Here is a 17,766-nt window from a genome sequence, read left to right as displayed (position 1 = left end):
ACACATTCCTGAATAAAAGAATTCTATTTTCATTAAAATCACCCAACACCAGATATAAAGGACATTTTTCCTGTGTTGAAAGCTTAACAATTAAAATTACAGATTTAGTTACTTATTTATTGGAATACATAAAAATAATTTCGTGTGGTTTCAGTACAGGCTTTAACTTAATTTAATTAATTTTAACTTATTAATTTTGCTGACTGTGATTTCTAAAACTACAGTCCGTTCCCGAGATACGCGGGCTTCGTCTCTCGCGGTTTTTTTAATTTGACAATTTGACATGAGTCAAACAGTACAATTGGCTACAAATGCAAAATAAATAGCCTTTTAGCCAAAAATGTTGAACCACTCAAAAGCAATAAATATAACAATTGTCTTGCTGAATTTTAAATAAATGATAAAGTGTATAAAAATATTAAATTTAATCAAAAATACTCATTTAATACTCATTACCCATTTAAAAAAGTTTTGGCCGAAAAACGTGATATTCAACAGACGCGGGTATTTGTGTTGCGCGGATGCCCCGGGAACGCACAAATCGCGTATCTCAGGAAGAGACTGTACAGTCATTAAAAATCATCCTTAGGCTTTCAACTAGGGGAAGGTAGGTAAAGACGGACACTGCGGGTGTTGGCACGATGTGCACCTCGTGCAGATTAGCTGCCGCAATATTTACAAAACAACGAGCTGTCAAGGACAGCTCGAATAATTCGTAAAAGAAACTCCAGATGGCGTTGTGAGTTAGATAAGGACGAACAGATATCCCCAAAAATGAGACAACTGGCTGAGCTGTTAAATAGGGCCAATAAGGGAAAAGTTCGACACAGGTCGCTAAGCGAGGTTACTTAGGGTCAAGTAGATCAGCTGGTCTGAAACAAAGCGCCATTGAAGACGGCGCTTAGTTGCAAATTATTTAGGAAGAAAGACAGACCAATTTTTGAACTGATCGGCGGAACCCTGAATACGCGAGCGACAGTTACAAAAATTCTGTAGCAGCAACTAAAATAAACATAAAGCTACACCCGTAGCAACATTCAAAAATTGTTTCGATATTTTCTTCGAAAATAAAGTCCCTACCAGTGTTCGTCGCGATGAGTACGAGTTTTAATCGTGGTGGCTGCGAGCGGCATAATAACGTGACTATGGTGCTGTGCAAAAAATGTCATAAGTGGTACCAATACGCGTGTGTCGGCACCACCGCGATAGCTGAATCCCGTATGTGGAGGTGCGATTTGTGTGTGAAGCAGGCGGTAAAGTGCGAAGCCAAGGAGAAGAGGTGTCCAAAAACCCCAATGGAAGCCATCGCGAAGACGAGGAAGCCAGCTGAAAGCTGCGACGGCGAAAAAATAGCCAAAAGAGCAGCATATAGCGAGGGCGAAACCTCGGCGAGTAAGAAGCTGTCCACAGAAGAATGGGCACCCACATCGATCCAAGCTGCAAAAATACCCCCTACCACAAACGCGTCGAAAAAAGCGAGAATCCAAGCGGCACTGGCACGACTTATCGAAGTGCAACAATTAGAGAAGGAAATAGCTCTGAAAGAATTCGAGCTTAAAATGGCGAACCTGAAGCATAAACAGGAAAGAATTATGCTTCAAATCGAGGAGGCAAAAAGATCGAAGCGATCTTTCGCAAATAGCTCCTCGAATATGAAGCAGAGTGCACGCGAGCAGCAGCAGTGTAACGCAGCAGCGAACGTTTGTGAAGTGGTTGAGAGAGTGCGCATCGGAACGGTACCAGCAAACCCTGCGGCAGTAGCAATCGTGGAAGCAACAGCTCGTACCGAACAACACGCGTCGGCGCAACCACCTTCCCAGCCACAAAACTGCTCTGCTGCCAACGCACGCACACAACTAGGCTGCGAAACGCGGGACAACACGCTCCCTCATGAGACGGTCCAATCTGGAGGAGCAGAACCGTTGACGAACATTTATGCGTTGAGATCCATGGTACCGAGGGTACCATTCCGCATAGTGTCCGCCAGAAACCAACAAGGACAACAAGCCATCGAAAAAATAAGCACCCTCCAAGAAGAGCCAGCGACAACACCGGTGCAATCTATACTGGCACGAAGCGCCGGTGAAACCGGTAAGCCAGAACCTCCGGAGATCAGCTTTACGGCAGGCGCGACGAGAGATGGTTCGAGCGTGAGCAAGGAAGGATCGGCGAATGCGACGGGAGGCGACAACAGGCAATACGAGTTCGCCAATACTCGTAGTAGCATAAAGCTAAGTTGGCCGCCTCAAGAACTTTTCTTCACCTCATTAATGAACCCTTTTGCTCACTTTCAGGGACTGTCGATACCGCCGTTCCTGAAAGGGGAGCCGAAGTTGATGATCGAAACGATACACACCGATCTGACAGCACAACCCGAGATAGGCAGCACTGGCGTACCGGCTAGCGATAGAAGCCGGTTGAGATGGTCGGGCTACAGTTTCGGCAGCTTCGTCGGGGCCACATTCAGACAGAAGCTAGTGCGGTGCATTAATAACGGCGTACAATTCCTGCGTACAACGACTCTAAAAGAGAAGAATGAACAGATTAGTGAACGCACACATACACTCACCGATACAAACAGAAGTAGGGTTATGTATACACCATGCGCGTTGCAGAACAGATGTACGGACCAAATGAATGTGTGGTTTTGCATTCAACAAGCAATCGGTAGAGAAAATCGGCGAAAAGTAACACCGCTTGTAGATAGGAGAAGGTTGATTGCTGGGTTGATCGTAGGGATGCGAAATCGTATGAATAAGAAATACGAAAGGCACAAAGCACGCGTTGAGAATGAGGAGAGGCTGCCAACAACACAACTTTTATACTGGCAGGATAGGGAGGTGGCTGTCTATAAACGAACGCTAATGCGATATCTAAAATCATATCGAAAGCCGAAAATATGTACATCGTGCAGAATTTGAGTAAATCCTGCTTTACTAAGGATTTACGGGGTGGGGTGTTGGCACGATGTGCACCTCGTGCAGATTAGCTGCCGCAATATTTACAAAACAACGAGCTGTCAAGGACAGCTCGAATAATTCGTAAAAGAAACTCCAGATGGCGTTGTGAGTTAGATAAGGACGAACAGATATCCCCAAAAATGAGACAACTGGCTGAGCTGTTAAATAGGGCCAATAAGGGAAAAGTTCGACACAGGTCGCTAAGCGAGGTTACTTAGGGTCAAGTAGATCAGCTGGTCTGAAACAAAGCGCCATTGAAGACGGCGCTTAGTTGCAAATTATTTAGGAAGAAAGACAGACCAATTTTTGAACTGATCGGCGGAACCCTGAATACGCGAGCGACAGTTACAAAAATTCTGTAGCAGCAACTAAAATAAACATAAAGCTACACCCGTAGCAACAGCGGGTAAGATGGACACTTCTCATAAATGCATGAAAAAGGTAATTTTCGAGCAATTCAACAATGTAGAATCCAAACTGAAGGTAAAACAACACATTTGAGAACATTTTTGGCATAAAATATGTAAAATTGGTTAAATCCACGAACAAAATAAATTTTCAATCATGTGCACCCTTGTTGATCTAATTTGACTACTGCCGATCTTAAGCTGTACAACTTGTATTGTTTATATTTCCGGAAGTTTTATTTCATGAATGGGTTGTCGCGATCATTAATGAAAAAACTGGCGAAAGAACGAGAATGAAAGCAGTACAAAATCTTGTTTTCTGGTGGTTTAAACATCCTGACACCAAAGCGGCAAAGCGGACACCAAAGATGGCGAGAAGAATGAACCAAGAGCTTGCTGAGCTGTACGGCCAACCGAGTATCCTGACGATGGCGAAGGTTGGTAGGATACGATGGCTGGGGCACGTCATTTAATTATGGGCAATTGGATTTATCGTTCGACATTTAACGGAACGATTTAACACTATCAACAAGACATTTGTATCGTATGTTTCGTTAGTTTTAAACAATTAGAGGATCAGATTTTATATCGATTAAATAATTTCCTTTGAAAGTATCTTTTAAACTTCCAACAATCTTTGTTATTCTTCTTAGAACTTAAAATAATCGCCTGAATTTATAATTGTGTTGGATAATGTTACGATCACTTCAAAATAAAGTTACGAAAATGCTGAACCACATTGCACATTTATGCATTACAATCCTCTGCATGGAGCTGCATATTGGCCAAACTGGTGAACTGGGCTCCGCATATGGGGCAAGAGAACGAACCATCACTTGACGTTTGTGCCGTAGTCGTTGTAAAAGCGTTTGATTCCAAACTAAAATAAAAAGTAAAAATTGTGAATATATAAAATAGTTCATCTGGAATGTTCCCTCCCAATCTCCTTACACATGTATCGCACGACGCAACTCAGACACTTTAGCGTTGGAAGCTTCATACTGTAACCCTAACATGTTTTTATCATTTTCCATCGCTCTCATCTTCTGCTGCAATTGCGCGTTTTGTGTGTTTGCGTTTGTGTTGTGCTCATATGCAATTTGCAAATCAGCTTTAAGCTGAAAAGAAGTATTGATTAATTTTTACTGTGATAAATGCAATCCGTTGTTTGAATTTAATACCTTTTCAAGAAGCAAATTCAGCTCACTTTTTTCCGTTTCTGTCTGTTGCAAGCTTTCATTGAGCTTCGTCACTTCTAAAAGATACTGCTCCGCTTTACAATCCATCTCTTTCTTAAGATTCACATGCTGTTTTGAAAGTGCTTCCAGTTCTATGGATGAAATAAAGTTCTCATTTAACTACGGTACAAGCAACCTTGCTACTCACATCAACTTCTTTGCTCACCTTTTCTCGAGCGAAGTATTTCCTGCCCTTGTTCTTCGCTTTTGCATTTTAGCTGTGAACAAAGGGGTTTGGTTAACTTTATCATTCTACTTAATTTGGCCCGGTTACAGGGCTACGCTTTACAATTTTGTATATTTATTGTATCATACAATAAGCATACAAAAAACACACCATCCCTTACCTTTGTGAAGTCGGTCTTAGCCGTTCTAAGCTCTTCATCAAGTCGTTTGACTTCCTTCCGATGTTCTTCAGTTTGGGTTGCTAAGTTTTCTGTCAAGCTTTGGCGAAGCTTTTGATGTTCAAGCAATTCTGTTTAATGGAATAAAAGTGAAGAAGTTTTCATTTAAATGCAGTATTTTTAGACATTTACCCGCTAACCTGCTTTGAGCCGCTCGTTATCAGCTTTTACCGCCGTAAGTTGTGCTTCCACCTGCAAACATAATCGTTGTGTAGAATTTTCTGTCTAAGTATTACACGCTTTACTACCTCTGAAAGCTCTCCGACTCTTGTTTTTAGTCGAATACACTCTGTAACAGTGAATTGTGTAAAATAATTTCATTTAACAGACATTTACAGATATCAAATTGATAGTCAATAGTGTGGGTTAATGAGAGTACCTACCGTCAAGAAATTTATGTGCAATCTTTTCCAATCGTTTATTTTCGTTTTCCAGCTAGAAAAAGTGCAGAAAATCAACCACTTCTACTATCGACTTGAATGGAGTCCCACAAAATACTCACGCTTGCAATCTTTTTATCATTTTCAGACAACTGTTCACTCTTCTTTGGATTGCGCGGAGTGTCGGCTTTCTCGATTTTAGAATCCACTTTGTTCTCGCTTTTGTCCTTCTGGTTTGATGCATTTACTCCCAAGTTGAAATCTATTTTCCAGTTCACCTTTGAACCTAAACACAGTAAAGAGCAGCGGTTGGTGTACTTGACGCGGGTCTTTTTTTTCTATCAGACGTAAACCACAATGACTCACCAAGCGGTTGCATTACTACGCCCATCAAACTTTTCAACTTTTTGCCCATACCTTTGGACGATTTCTTGCTTTTAGGCTCCTGCAAATAAATCACACACTCATGGTTAAATTCAAACTACCATATTAATTGCTCGGCTCCACCTTACCGTAGTTGAGTCTTTTTCTTTGCCATTTGCATTGCCTTTACGTCCCTTTTCTTCGTCATCTGCATTTTCACCTTCCACTGGGGTATTTGCTTCATTTTCCTTCTTATCACAAGTTTCGCTCTCGTTTTCTTCCTCATCAATTTCATCCTCGTCGAACATTTCATCTTCCGCCTCGAGCAGAAACTCTTGCGCTAACTCTAGAGCAGTTTCCGCCCGTTCTAGAATGTGTTTGCTAGCCATATTGAAGGTGAAAACACCACTTTGGTTTATTTATTAATCGTGCAACCGTACTGCGTGATACACCGACGGCAAACTGACTCGTTGCAGCTTCCCGTAAACATTAGCATTCCTTCGTGATGCGCATGCGTAAGTCAACTTGTGGCGAAAATAGTTCAACGCAACCGTTTTACGCATCCCAAACTCACAGCCTGTCAAAATATGCTTTTCGTTCTGAAATTTTGGCACACCTTGTACTTTATTAATATGGATACACAAACTTTGCTGACATTTGTCACAAAATTTCAATTTTCAATATGAAGGAAACTTCCCCTTCCAAAAAAAGGAAACCAAAGGAAAATTTGGTCTTTAGAGAAGGCTTAGCGGCTTTAGAAGGGTTGAGGCTTAAAAATAAAAAATGGATTGCGGAAAACCTTTTAAAAATTTTGTATAGTAAAGTCAAAATCAAATACCGATAAATCATCAAATAATCAGTGGAAAGTAAAAATTGTAGAACCAATATAAAACCTAGCAGACTTAGCTATAGGTGATTGGGATTGATATACCCAAGTTACAGGGTTTCTCAAGCCCGCTCAACATCGTAACACTATTTTTCGAACACGTTAAACGATTGTCAACATCGTACATACAATTCGAATCCGTAAACTCTTTTCGATTTGGTAACACTAGGTTTTGAAAGCGTAAAATCCCAACTCGAATTTGGAAAATGTATGTTGGCTGTCTTGTCACCCATTATACATTTTCCAGATTCGAGTTGGGATTTTACGCGATTCGAGTTGGCATTAGCGGTATTTTGCGGCCGTTTTCGCTCTACATTAACCGTGTATCTCGGGGTTACTGCCTGTATGAGCTAAATGTATTTTCTGGCAGCACTGCCAATCGACAGTTTGAAGTCAAGTGTGTGAATAAAGCGGTACTAGCGCATGAAACTCGATACGAGGCGGACGCGTTCTTTTGAGTTTGTTTCCTTTGGCGATCAGCGAAGATACAAAAAACACAACGTAGGGCGTAGGGCCGTCAAGGGGAAAAGGAACCAACAAACCATGTTCCAGAACGCAAAAATTTGTTATCTGAAAATTAAAATTCAACGGACCGCGAGTGGCCCGATTGAAGCGATTCCGTTTACGTTCATTACATTAAAGCTTCAGTCATCGAACCTAGCGCGCGACATGTCAGGTTGATGACGACCACAAATGACATTAAACTCACGGCACTAGTGATGTGCTGTATGGAGCGCACCCACGACTCCGATCCGACTCCAACTATTGTTAGTTCTATTCTGCCTCTGGAAAAATGGAACCACTAGATCCGCCCGGAGTCGGAGTCGTTCGGAGTTGTCCGGAGTCGTCCGGAGTCTTCCGGAATCGTCCGGAGTCGCTCGGAGTCGTTCGGAGTCGTTCGGAGTCGTTCCGTCTTCCGGAATCGTCCGGAGTCGCTCGGAGTCGTTCGGAGTCGTTCGGAGTCGTTCCGAAAGACTCCGAACGACTCCGAACGACTCCTGACGTCTCCGGACGACTCCGAACGACTCCGGACGACTCCGGACGTCTCCGGACGACTCCGAACGACTCCCACTCCGGGTAACTCCGGACGACTCCGGATGACTCTGGACGACTCCGAACAAATCCGAACGACTCCGAATGACTCCGGACGACTCCGAACGACTCCGAACGATTTCGGACGACTCCGACTCCGGGCGATTCCGGACGACTCCGACTCCGGGCGATTCTGGACGACTCCGGGCCTTTCGGACGATTCCGAACGACTCCGGATATTGCAGCGCGGATGTACCTTCCGGAGTCGATTCCGAATTTATCGGAGTCGGATCGGAGTCGATTCCGGATTTTTGCCAACTTTACCCATCACTACACGGCACATACGAATAAACGGATCAGTTGAGCCTCGAAAGAAGCGTCGGCGAGTCGATCCGATTGTCAAAAATTTCCGCGACAAACAGCTTCTGGGCGTTGCAGATCCGTTGCTTCAAAGACTCCAGATCAAGCAGCGCACAGCGCCCCTCATAGCCCAGTTGGACACTCGAGGAGCGCAAAGCGAACCGCGTGAACTTGCGCAGGATCGACGCAAAACATGCCAGGAGACGAGCAGCTGAAGGCCACCATATTACCGAAGCGTATTCCAGCACTGACCGCACCAAAGCGCAGTACAGCGTCTTGATGCAGAGACCGGGTCAATGATGTCACGTGCAATTTGTTTTAGTAAGCCGATCAATTGGCTTCCCTTAGTGACAACGTGCTCTAGCAGGACGTGGAAGCTCAACTTTTCATCAAGGGGCACTCCTAGGTCTCTGACACACTCGAACATAATCGCGCATACTCAAACACTAAGGGGCACAATAAAAGACCACTCCTAGAGCATCAGGACTGGAAAGCACTTAGAGTGGCTTGAAGGCGGAGTTGATCAGACCGGACGCGGATCGGCAGGAACAGTTACGCGTCGTCCACGTATAGTAGGTGGGCATCAGGGTCCAAGGTTACTCCCTTGAGGCACCCCCGTATCTCCTATCAACGATACCAAAGACTGCATCAATCTTTAACACGCCATCAACCTATTTAGCATATGGTGCTACCGTCACAAACCTAGTGCAGTTCTTGCATTTTACTTACAAGCAGCTAGACAAAGGGTTCCAAGTAGATACTGTTTACACTGATTTTCACTCTGCTTTCGATAGCGTCAATATCCATACCTTGACTAGCAAACTTTTAAAACTTGGTTTTCATATCAGCATAGTTAGGTGGCTGAATTCGTATCTGTCGCGTCGTTCAGTACGTATTAAGATTGGAGATTGCATCTCTAGTGAATTTAGCAGGGTCTCTGGTGTTCCTCAAGGCAGCATTTTAGGGCCTCTATTATTTAATCTCTTTATTAATGACATTGTTTACGCTATACCTGACTGCCCGGTGCTACTGTACGCAGATGACCTTAAAATGTACTTTCCTGTGCGTAGTTCTATTGACTGTCTCCGATTACAAGGCTTTCTTTCTGTTTTTAACCTTTGGTGTTCCTTAAACTGTTTGTCACTCAATGTTAGTAAGTGCTCGGTCATTTCGTTTACTCGCGCGAGAACTCCATTATGTTTTAATTATATTCTTTCTGACACTTTATTGCCTCGATCTGAAACTGTTAGGGACTTAGGCATTATATTAGACACGAAACTTGTTTTAGACAAACAATTTGACGACGTAATTGCTAGGGCTAACAGGACTCTTGGACACATAATTAGAAGTAGCAAAATGTTTCATGACCCTCTCTGTTTAAAATCACTTTACTGTTGCCTTGTTCGTCCTTTGATTGAGTACGCTTCAGTTGCTTGGTTTCCGGAGCAAGTCACTAGAATTGAGAGGCTTGAGAGGATCCAGCGAAAATTTACCCGGGTAGCTATTAAGCGGCTTCCGTGGAGACATAACGACGTGCTACCAGCTTATCATACGAGGTGTCAGTTGTTAGGGCTTGAAACTTTGGAAAAGAGAAGAATGGTTGCCCAAGGAATTTTTATGTTCAAACTATTAACCGGAAGAATCGATGCACCTCTATTGCTAAGTCATGTAAATTTGTATGTCCCTACTAGACCTTTAAGAACTCGACAATTTTTAATAACTGACTTTCGTTATCGTCTTTTCTGTGCTAGGGATCCGTTGTTATTAATGTCCAAGAATTTTAATTTATTTTCAAATTTTGTAGACCTGTCCTTTAGTGTACCGAAATGTACTAGCGTCATTCGAGATTGCATTACGTCTAATTTTAGGAACACATAGTTTATAAGACATTAGTTTTAATTGTGTATGTAGGCCATGGAGGCTCGATACTCTATAATAAATAAATAAGATAACTAAGCTGGCATATCCGCAGGCTCAGTCGGTGCGTGATATAAACATATTACCGGCATATTTACTTGATACCCGATAAACATTTCTTACATTTTATTTGACATTTCGATATTTTATTTATTTATTTATTTTTTTTAATTTAATTTTGGCCTATGAAAACAACATACGATGAGAAGAAGGATAGTAATTACTCAACAGTTATTGTTGTCATTCACTGCATACTTTGAATGAAACTGGCACTAGCAATGAATCACAATAGCAATATACAAATTAAGATATAAATATAACATAATTTAACCGATGAAGAATAATGTAAAATATGATTTTATATTTGCTAGCTAATGAACAATATAGCTCCAATTCACTAGTTGGGTACAGGCAGCAGCAGCAGGCCTTGACCGACAGCGGTTGTTGTGCCAAAGAAGTAGAATGAACAATATAAATTTCTCGAAACTTTCGCTGTGATCATTTTCGACCTTTCCTTCTGAGCAAGAGTAAATTTATATGGCATAATATAACACGAACACAAGTACGAATACAGTAACATCAACATGGAAATTTGCATTAGTATTCTGTTTCCCTAAAACGACCGATCAACAAGTTTCCTAAACGTTCCAGATAACGCACACTAGAGATTCGTGATGGTTTCATAATAAATGCTTCGTTTACTGTAATGAAAACAATCTCTTAACATTCTACAATTTTCAATAATTTTAATACATAAACAGACTAGCGGCTCTATATCATCGTCCTGGAATACTATCAATTTTGCCAACAATGCTCAAGAACGGTCTATATAGCGATTTTAGATGCCATATACAATACGGCTTTTCTTACAATCGCAATTCTATGTGTTGAATAAACACTTTTGTTTAAGGACTTAGATACAATATATATAATATTGAATTTTTAGACGAAATTTGCCTTTGCAGTGGGAACTCCAAACTGTATGGGTTTTATTTTGATTGATTTTCAAGCGCTGTCAGCTTCTGTTGCAGTAGCGCATTGTCACGTAAAGCCTGATGTTCCCGTGCTATTGCAGCTTGCAATTCACAATGACGCTATTAGTTTTCAACAAGTTGAAAATAGTGTAAATGCTTACATCTAAAGATTACAGTGTGGAATGATTTTACCCGTCTGATTTGGCCATCCAATTCAGCTTTCTCATACTCCGATTTCTGCAAGGTTTCGTGCAGGTTTTTCATTTTTAAACGTTGCTGATCATCCGTCTTATCGAAAGCTCTACTTAGATCCTTGCGTTGTTTTGAAATTTGATTAAGTTCTGCAAATTAAATGGTAATTTTAATAGTAGTCTTGTTAACAAAGTTTTAGGTGAATATATCTATAGAACGCGAGATCCTGACCTGTTCTACAGCTTTCCAAAGTTTCCTCCAGATCCTGTGTCTTCATTGATTGCTACAATCGAAAATATGTTTAACACTTATTGTAATCCTCGAAATGAGTACCATTTATCGTTATTAAATCAAAAACCATACCCTAATCAACTCTGAAGCAGCTTTTGTGAGTTCCAATTCAAGTCGGTTAACTTCTGTCTTATGATCTACATTTTGTTTCTGACACTCAAGCAAATCTATGTAATCGAATGGTAGATTATTAATTTAGTTTGAATTGATCAAAACAATACAACTTCTTTTCAATAAATACTTTCTTACTGACCTGTTTGCAAGCGAGCATTATCGGTCTTTACTGTCGAAAGCTGCCCTTCCAACTGAAATTAAAAAAAGGCATTTTTATCTTTTTCTTTTCGTTTTGTTCAATCAACCGATACCTTCGTTATTACCTCCGACAGTTCTCCAATTTTAGTTTTCAATCGTATACATTCTGTAAAAATTTTTTCCATCAGTAAACGTGGTACATAAAGTAGATGCTCAAAAAAACTTATGTTATAGTAATACAGGGTTTTACCAAGTCATTTTGCAATGTTACCACGCTAATGACTCAGCGAATACAGGGTTTCGAATCATATAAGGGAATAGTTCAATCACTTAGGGGAATGTTGCAAATCGGTATGGGAATATTGCATGCAAGCTGTGGATGTTTTCAATCACTTAGGGGAATGTTGCAATCGATTAGGGGAATTTTGCAAGCGTACTGTGGAGCTGTCATCAGACAGTGGGTGTCGCTGTAAATACCTTAAAATATTTTCGTCAATCTTACTAACTTATCATGTTTAATTATGGCTCCACAGCAGGATTTATTTAGTTTATCATGTGTACAGCAGATTCCCACACGAAAATAACTCCAAATGATGTTTTTGAAAAAACAACATCGGTATCAATTTGAAGCTTTTTACACCGGCACCCACAGTCTGATGACAGCTCCACAGCTTGCTTGCAACATTCCCCTAAGTGATTGAACTATTCCCTTATATGATTCGAAACCCTGTAAAACGAGTTATGGGTCAAACGACCCATCATTTTAAAGCTTAAGTCTTCTTCTTTCCGTTTTTGTGCATCAAATGTGTCAAAAAGTGTAAAATAATATAGAAAACATAGGAAAACCTGCACCGCGATAGGGCTGTCAAAATTAACATTGGCCCAGTCCAAGTACGCACTAGGAGTCAAAGTAAATTTCGTGCTCGACAAAATATGCAGCACACATTGCAAAATGACTTGTAAAACCCTGTATTACATACTCACATACATCATATTTTCATTTTTAGGTTTAAGGAGTCTAGAGTGTGCAGCTCCATGGAAAACAATTATTAACGCAAAAATTTGGTTGTACATAGCTGTAGTTTTAACAATTCAGTTGTTTTGCGGATTCGCAACAGACGTATACTACGAAAACTATTCTGAATACGACAACGCTTGAAGGAAATCATAACGTTGAGAAGGTCTTTAATAATAACATAGTTTTAGAATTATTTTATTTCTTGCTTGAGTGTTCAATCAGCCCCCCTTTTCGGCTATGTGCAATTGTTATGGTATCACAAGAGAATGAACATCATAAGATATGAATAACATTTATCACATCTTAATGATTGTTGATACAGACCAAACAAACTCGATAGTGAATTATTAACGCGCCTAGGAACCTAGGAATAATTTTGGATGATAACTTGTAGGGTAAAGGTACCAATAGTGGTGCAATTTGTAGAGGTACCGATGTGTTTTAATGGATTTAAAGTGACAGGAAGGACAATTTCTGAATATTTTAACAAATATGTTTTGGAATATGTTTTATCTTTGCAATCACAACCATTTTTATCATGAAACACATCAATTTTACGAAAAAATACATATTTTTGTGATTGCTTTGTTGTACCTATAATGGTGGTATGGTTCCTATAGTCGTCGTATTGTGTTCCTATAGTGGTGGTAAACAAAGATGCATAAAAAACGGTGTGTAATATCAATGAAACTTAGTTTCGAAGCTGTTTTCGTATGAATAGCAAGGATTACTGCCATAATATTGGTTTCTTGCGTAATTTGATCGTAAAAAATGTATAAATTTGATTAATGAAACTATTCACTAAAGTACTGCATCTGACCTGTTGTCAACCTACACCCGGAAGAGTGTGCTTGATTTGAAGTCAATTTTTCATTCAGCAAGATAAGCGAATTTTGGCCTTTGTTTGGTACATTACTTACATAAAACTCATTTCTGTTGCTTATTTTAGTGAAAACAGTACGATATGTCAAAAATTTCCTCAAAAAATCTAAAACGACCTGTTTTTATTGATTTTATAACTATAACCACTATAGGAACATTCCTGTTTTGTGTACCTATAATGGCACTATGGTAAAAAACACTTAAAAATGCATAAATATGGTCAAAAGGCAAATAAATTTAGTAAAACAATAACATTACATAACAGCTATGTTGAAAAACTAGTAATTGCGTGGTTATGTGGTCTTTTAGAATGTTAACAGAAAAATGAGTTTCGTTATGAAATCCTAAGGATTTTGGAAAAATGTTGACACATTTCACAAAATAATGGATTTTTCGGTCACTAAGTAACGGAATGGCCCCATTTAACTTTTAAACCCTTTGTAAAAGGCTAAAGAACATTTCACACTAACGTAAATAACTTCATTACTTTTAATTTGCCCTATGAACCGCATTTTAGAGCAATAGCACCACTATTGGTACTACCACCACTATAGGTACATTTACCCTATTTCAGATAGTTTCACGACAGGATGATTCGGCGCGCAAACAGGGCATTAGGATTAATACTCAAGATTACTAAAGACTTTGATGATCCTATGTGTATCAAGTCGTTGTATTGTACCCTTGTCCGACCAACATTAGAATATGGAAGTGTCGCAGCATCTCCTGATGCAGAAATTTTGTAAAATAGTGAAATTTTGTATATATTTTGTATAAAAACGCTAACTAGAAGACGAATAAATGCTCAAGCGCGGTTTGTTGCTGGAGTGCTTCGCGACAATATTAATGCATCAGATATATTGGACCCATTTAATGTCAGTACTCCGAGACCCGAAACAACAGACGCTTCTGCACTCCAATGGTTAGACACACACAATACGAACAATACAAAAGATCCAATAATTGCTATGTTACGCACTTTCAATAAGCTTTACCAGCACAGAGAACGCTTACGCTTTGTTCAATAAGATTTTAATATAAAGTAGGCCGTTTATTTATGTCCTCCTTATTTTGCCATATGTCGTTAAGAACAATTAAATTTAAGTTAAATATAAACGGGTGAAGTCAAAAATTGGCGTACCTATTATTGGTTAATAAATAATAATAATGAATAATATACTGCATTTTGTATTTTCCTTCTTTTCATGTTTATTTTAACTAGTATAGAATATTTAACCAAGAACGCAAAGCGGTTGTAGCGCCGGATAAGTAAGTAAGTAAATAAAATATTTATGGAATTCTTTGGGGACCACGGTGAGTTTACTTTAGGTGCTAGGATAAAAATTAAGCATTGGATATAATCATAGGCGAAGATATTGGTTCGCTTACGAGGTAGATAATTAAACATAATAATTCAATATAAATTTAAAATTTTCAGGTAATAAAAAAGTGTGAGGAGCCATGAGTAGACTATATTGTCCGGTGTAAATGTTGAATATTTTATGCTTTTTTATTCAGGAGGGACGGTTTTTTATGATTATATTGCAGCAATTTCTATATGAAAAACGTGACAGTACCATTGGACATTTGTAGTTTGTTTATAGCAATTATGTTTACACTACTTACCATTATGTTTAACTTGTTGCATCTTTTTCATCTTTTCAATTTTGTTTTCCAACTGAAAGTAATTGAGTATTTAAACCAGTGTATTTACGATAAAAAAATACTTACATTTTTAATCGTTTCTTTATCTTGCGAAAGCGATTCATCGCGCTTATTTGCCACTGGTTGCGATGGATTGGTGTTCTGATTTGTTGCATTTAAATTGATATCTAAGTCCCACTTGCATAATGAACCTGGAGTTATGAGAAGAAGAAAACTAAGCGTAACATGTAAAGAAATATTTTCCATCATGACTCACAACAGTTTTTTCCAAAGCGGTCAGGGCAGTCGGTACAGGTTATACAACTCACACAGCTCAGACTTTTTACTATCCAATCACAAAATCCTTCTTCTAATTGTTCATCATGTGTAATTGATTCACCTCCTACCATCGAAACACAAAATTATTAGCTCTAAAAATAAAATAAAAACAGTCGCTCCCATTGATACTTTACAGCTGTTTTAATTTCCTCGTTTCTTTCCTCTTCATTGTCTTCAAGATCTTTATCACTTTGATCATTTAATATTGACTTGGAATCAACATTTTTATCATCACCAGAATTTTCACTCTCAATTTCTACCACATCAATCGCATCTAAATCCATAATATTGTTTGAAATTTTGGTTTATCTTTTAGCAGCGTCGACAACACCGGAAAGTACTCAATGTTTGATGTGATAAGAAAGCTGAATCAATTAATATACGTGTTTGTAGAATGACAGTGGGAAATAGAGTGTTTTGAGCACTTTGTTTCGCTTTCCAATCTTTAGAATCACGCATGCGTGTAACAACATTGTATTTAAAAAAATATGCGCAACACTCATTATGCACTCATTGTACGAGCCACTCGGTTTAAAAAAAAGTTAATAAACATGATGTGTTTGGAAATGCTTGTTGTATATGATTGTTAGAACATGTAAAATGAACCCAATTGAATGAAAACAAATTTGTGATCTTTTTGAGTAACAGAGTCGTCATTATGCTCGTATTTAAATATTTCACACATATTTTTAGTGCTTTTATATTTGCAATTGAAAGTACGTCCTATACAAATAAGAAGTAAGAGGTGACGCTCACATGTTGTTCTCACGTTACGCTCACGTTACGCTCATAGGTGGCAATTGCTCACTATAGAACGGTGGTGGTAACCAACCATGGGTGCTTGTATGATATTTATTTCTTTGCGGAGTTTCCTTTCTTCGAGGCAACAAGCAATGGTAGAGTGATTAAATCATTGGGGTTAATCAAATTGCAAGAAATCTTTGTTTTCTTCTACCGACTTGTTGAAAATGTATAAACAATTACCAAATTATTCGCAGTGATGCTAAGCAATTCTGTGGCAGAGATTCTACCCCGTTCCATCCATTTGATCGTGCGTTGTAGTGTTGTTTAGTACAAAATGTTTAAATAACAAGTAAAACAAATATGTTGTTTGCTATGAGACGTTTGGTTTTGTGAATTGGGAGATGACAGACGTTTATGACGTTAGGATGACCGGTTTTGTTTTGACAGAAGGAGTTGTACACACGTCCAGATAGAGAAACAGAAGAAGAATTAAGAAACACAACGTAGGATCTGAATAAAGGAATTCCAAACTAAACATTGGTGCCGTAGTGACCAAGATTGTGAAAATTGTGGAAAATGACGGATTTCAGCTCGGACGAAGAAGCTTTCCTTGGGTTTAAAGATTCATCTGTTAATGAAACGATGTTGCCGGCCTGCCAACCACAGCAACCTATGTCAAGCAAGATGGCGGACAAGTACGATGAGCAAGCGCAGCTAGCCCGTAAAAGTAATGAACAAATGCAAATAGCCGGCAAGAAAGCGCAGACCCATATAACCAAGATACCGCCCAAATAACCAAATCGCCTTTAACCCACTGTAAAGCCACTTCAAACCCACGTGGGTTTGTGGTGGTCGATTCAGTCGTTAACCCACCGAATTTTAGAACAATCGGAGCTGCCAGTTCCGATCCGATGTATTTATGTTGCCCACCCTTAACCCACCTTTTCCAAAAATGCTTTAAGGAAAAGTTTGGTCAAGGGTTGGCTAAGGCGATATGTTGAATAGGATTTTAACTCCTCGATTGATTAAATTCATTCACTTACATCACTGCACTTCAACTTCAGCAATATTATTAGTCTGTAGAGACCGTGAACGGTTTGCGAGATTTAGAGACAGGGAACGGTTCTGGAACTTTCCTGAGGAACAAGGATGAGAACATTTCTTCTCTTTCACGCAAGGGTCAAGGAGGATATAAAAAGCCGCGATCGGCCGGAGCAGATCAGAAGGTTCTGGCTCGGCTTACTGTGTGTATCGTCGCGGAATTGAAAGAGAAATAAAGGCTCACAGTTGTGTTACACTTTAAGTCTATAAACTATGCACTGACCAGCGAAATGAAAGAGTCCACTCGCAAGTAAACAAACACACAGATACACATATTACTCATGGATGTTTCACAACAAACCAACTTAAACACACACACGTTTACTTGCTTCCTATGCTTAATTCAATCACATTTTAACACAGGTGAAACACGTTGAGCGAA

The 17,766-nt window shown here is 39.5% G+C and overlaps 2 protein-coding genes across 2 annotated transcripts; both read right to left on the bottom strand.

Annotated features, from left to right (window-relative positions):
• Positions 1–3,925: 3,925 nt before the first annotated feature.
• Positions 3,926–6,227, bottom strand: LOC120893680 (optineurin-like). Its single transcript, XM_040295702.1, has 11 exons — positions 5,902–6,227; positions 5,756–5,834; positions 5,512–5,675; positions 5,393–5,444; positions 5,258–5,298; positions 5,150–5,201; positions 4,953–5,080; positions 4,772–4,823; positions 4,549–4,697; positions 4,319–4,485; positions 3,926–4,247 (listed from the first exon to the last, which is right to left on the bottom strand). The coding sequence occupies exons 1-11, from the start codon at positions 6,139–6,141 to the stop codon at positions 4,115–4,117; spliced, it is 1,257 nt and encodes a 418-aa protein (XP_040151636.1). The 5' UTR covers positions 6,142–6,227; the 3' UTR covers positions 3,926–4,114.
• Positions 6,228–9,995: 3,768 nt separating this feature from the next.
• LOC120894180 (golgin subfamily A member 3-like) lies at positions 9,996–15,936 on the bottom strand. Its single transcript, XM_040296615.1, has 10 exons — positions 15,674–15,936; positions 15,478–15,603; positions 15,288–15,412; positions 15,183–15,234; positions 11,770–11,822; positions 11,658–11,709; positions 11,477–11,571; positions 11,345–11,396; positions 11,114–11,262; positions 9,996–11,041 (listed from the first exon to the last, which is right to left on the bottom strand). Exons 4-10 carry the CDS (start codon positions 15,211–15,213, stop codon positions 10,937–10,939), a joined length of 537 nt encoding a protein of 178 aa, XP_040152549.1. The 5' UTR covers positions 15,214–15,234; positions 15,288–15,412; positions 15,478–15,603; positions 15,674–15,936; the 3' UTR covers positions 9,996–10,936.
• Positions 15,937–17,766: the final 1,830 nt, after the last annotated feature.

Source organism: Anopheles arabiensis, chromosome 2, assembly GCF_016920715.1.
Source record: "Anopheles arabiensis isolate DONGOLA chromosome 2, AaraD3, whole genome shotgun sequence".
In the NCBI taxonomy this organism is placed as follows: Eukaryota; Metazoa; Arthropoda; class Insecta; order Diptera; family Culicidae; genus Anopheles; species Anopheles arabiensis.
This window is presented reverse-complemented; position numbering and strand designations above follow the sequence as displayed.

Coding starts and splice junctions, on each gene's coding strand:
- LOC120893680 (XM_040295702.1), bottom strand. CDS start 6,141: ATGGCTAGCAAACACATTCTAGAACGGGCGGAAACTGCTCTAGAGTTA. Junction 5,081..5,149: donor TAACGAGCGGCTCAAAGCAG/GTTAGCGGGTAA, acceptor TCCATTAAACAG/AATTGCTTGAACATCAAAAG. Junction 4,248..4,318: donor TTGCGTCGTGCGATACATGT/GTAAGGAGATTG, acceptor TTTTTATTTTAG/TTTGGAATCAAACGCTTTTA.
- LOC120894180 (XM_040296615.1), bottom strand. CDS start 15,213: ATGAAAAAGATGCAACAAGTTAAACATAATG. Junction 11,823..15,182: donor GCAACAAGTTAAACATAATG/GTAAGTAGTGTA, acceptor AAATTTTTACAG/AATGTATACGATTGAAAACT. Junction 11,572..11,657: donor TAATGCTCGCTTGCAAACAG/GTCAGTAAGAAA, acceptor TCGATTACATAG/ATTTGCTTGAGTGTCAGAAA.